Here is a 2,172-nt window from a genome sequence, read left to right on the forward strand (position 1 = left end):
TATATTAATATAGTCTAATAACCTGGGTTTTTGTGTTTTTTATTTCCCATTTAGGTAAGGCTAGAGCATTCCCCGTGTTATTGCATAATAATCTCTGTCGTTAATGGTTTCATAATATTAATTGAATCCATGTGCCCAGATTTATCTACTTAAAGCCTTACTGTTTAGTCTCCCTGTTTCAGCTACTAGAAATCACACAGTGATGAGCCTTTGTGCACAGGATTAGTACATAATGATGGGGGGAGAGCTGATTGTAAGAAAACCCAGCACTATTGAGATGGACGCCAATTTTAAATGAAATTGGTGATTACAAAGAAATTACAAGAGTAGTTTCCCCCCAAACTACATATATCAAAAAACAAACAGGAAACATCAATAAATTTGGTAGCTTTCATGTCCTTAAAATGAAAACATGTTTATAAAGCAAGAGAGACATTGCTAATCATGTGGTAGAAAGTGGGCAGAGGACACGAATAGAACGATAATTCACAAATGAATGGCTGTGATGGTTAGAAGAGAAAGAATCTTCAAATTCACCAGTGTTAAATACATGCAAATTAAAAGAGTAAAATATTAGATTTAAAAAAAATAAATTTAATATGTTTCTCTGTAATAGACTCACAAGGCAATGTCAATCGGAAGACAAGGGCGGGTACAAGTTGAAGATATCGTCTTCTTGATTCGAAAGGATCCAAGGAAATTTGCTCGAGTGAAAGACTTGCTTACTATGAATGAAGAATTAAAACGAGCTAGAAAAGCTTTCGATGAAGCCAACTATGGATCTTGACAACTTCAGTACTTTCTGAAGCTTCGTTGTCTTCTGAGGAGACCGCGTATAAAAATAATCGTATGTTTTACATAGTAAGGTCCTGACAACTAACCATGTAAGTGAAAGATGGAAAAGGACAGAGTTTCCCACCTTTTTTTTTTTCATGTCTTCGATTTTGGGGAGATAGCTGAGCCTTTAACAGCCCGCCGTGGTGCTGCCGCACCTGAATTACTTATGGGGTTTTAATGACCATGTGTAATTTGAAGGACCTTGCACACCATGCAGAACCTGACTTTGGGTGGTCTCAACAGTGAAGTAGTATCCATGTTCCAGGGGGATCTGTGCCATTGTGGGCTATGCTGCCTGACAAGTGAGGTCTAAACAGCGCCTTTGCCTTTATGAGAGCTGAGACATGACAGCCAGACTGGAATGTTTTTAGACTACAGTAGTCCGAGGGGTTACTAAAAGGTAGTGAAATGGTTTGTGTTTCTTTTAAGGAGAAGATGACAGAAGAAAATACAGTCTTTATAGGGGTGTTTATCTGTCTTAAGGTAATAATTTGTTTTAATACCTTTGATAAAGAGTGATGTGTGGGAGGGAGAAACTAAAAGTTTCATGAATGCTTCTGTGTTGAAGCCTTTTTGATTTAAAACCTCTCGGGCTTATAACATACTATTTGTCAAGTTTTAAGAGGACTCATTTTCCCAGGTCAGATTTCCCTTCTCAATAAAAATAAAGGCTTTCAGTAACAGGAATGGCATTGCTGAAAAAGCCGACGGCAGGGTAAGCATTCCGGTAGTGTTTTGTGAACACTTGTTAGTGCTTGTTCATTGTGGAAATCTGTATTTGACTAAAATCGTATGTGGCTATGGAAACCACTTCTGTAGATCAGGATATGTGGGTTTTGTGTGTGTTTGGCTTATTGTATTAAATTATTATTGTACTTAGCTTAACAGAAGGATTAAAATTGCATTTAGAGAGATCAGTGAATATTACTCTGTGTGAAACGAATGTGTGTCACTTCTAAACATTGTCTGCAAATCAGTACTCAGGAAAAGTTTTACTTTCTTAACCTACTGATACTGAATTAAAGTATGAAAAGTTAAAAAAGATTAGTACTGTAATTTGACTGTGGTTTACCAACTCCCCCATTACTGCTAATAATAATTCTAGCTGCTTAATCTCATTTAAAACATTTTTTCTATATTATTATTATAATGCACTTGAATTGATAGATTCAAAATAGCTGGACTGATCTTTTTGTTATTTAAAAAAGTAAAAACCAGTTGAAAAGCTGTTTCAGTCTAAGCTGAAGTCAAGAGTGGGAGCAGAAAACATTGATCTTTCACTGCTTTTGCTACTGAGGTCTGCCGCACTCTGAGGAGGGAGGGAGCCGGCGGTAA

General features: G+C 36.7%; 1 protein-coding gene across 1 annotated transcript in view; it reads left to right on the forward strand.

Annotated features, from left to right (window-relative positions):
* TAF13 (TATA-box binding protein associated factor 13) overlaps positions 1 to 1,879 on the forward strand; it is a 7,823-nt gene extending 5,944 nt beyond the window's left edge. The window contains exon 4 of the mRNA XM_045816756.1: positions 617 to 1,879. Coding sequence (XP_045672712.1) covers positions 617 to 787 — 171 coding nt within the window. The 3' untranslated portion in view covers positions 788 to 1,879. The remainder of the gene's footprint in view (positions 1 to 616) is intronic.
* Positions 1,880 to 2,172: the final 293 nt, after the last annotated feature.

The sequence above is a fragment of the Phyllostomus hastatus genome, unplaced genomic scaffold, assembly GCF_019186645.2.
Source record: "Phyllostomus hastatus isolate PE091 unplaced genomic scaffold, TTU_PhHast_1.1 phas_scaffold_216, whole genome shotgun sequence".
NCBI classification, from domain to species: Eukaryota; Metazoa; Chordata; class Mammalia; order Chiroptera; family Phyllostomidae; genus Phyllostomus; species Phyllostomus hastatus.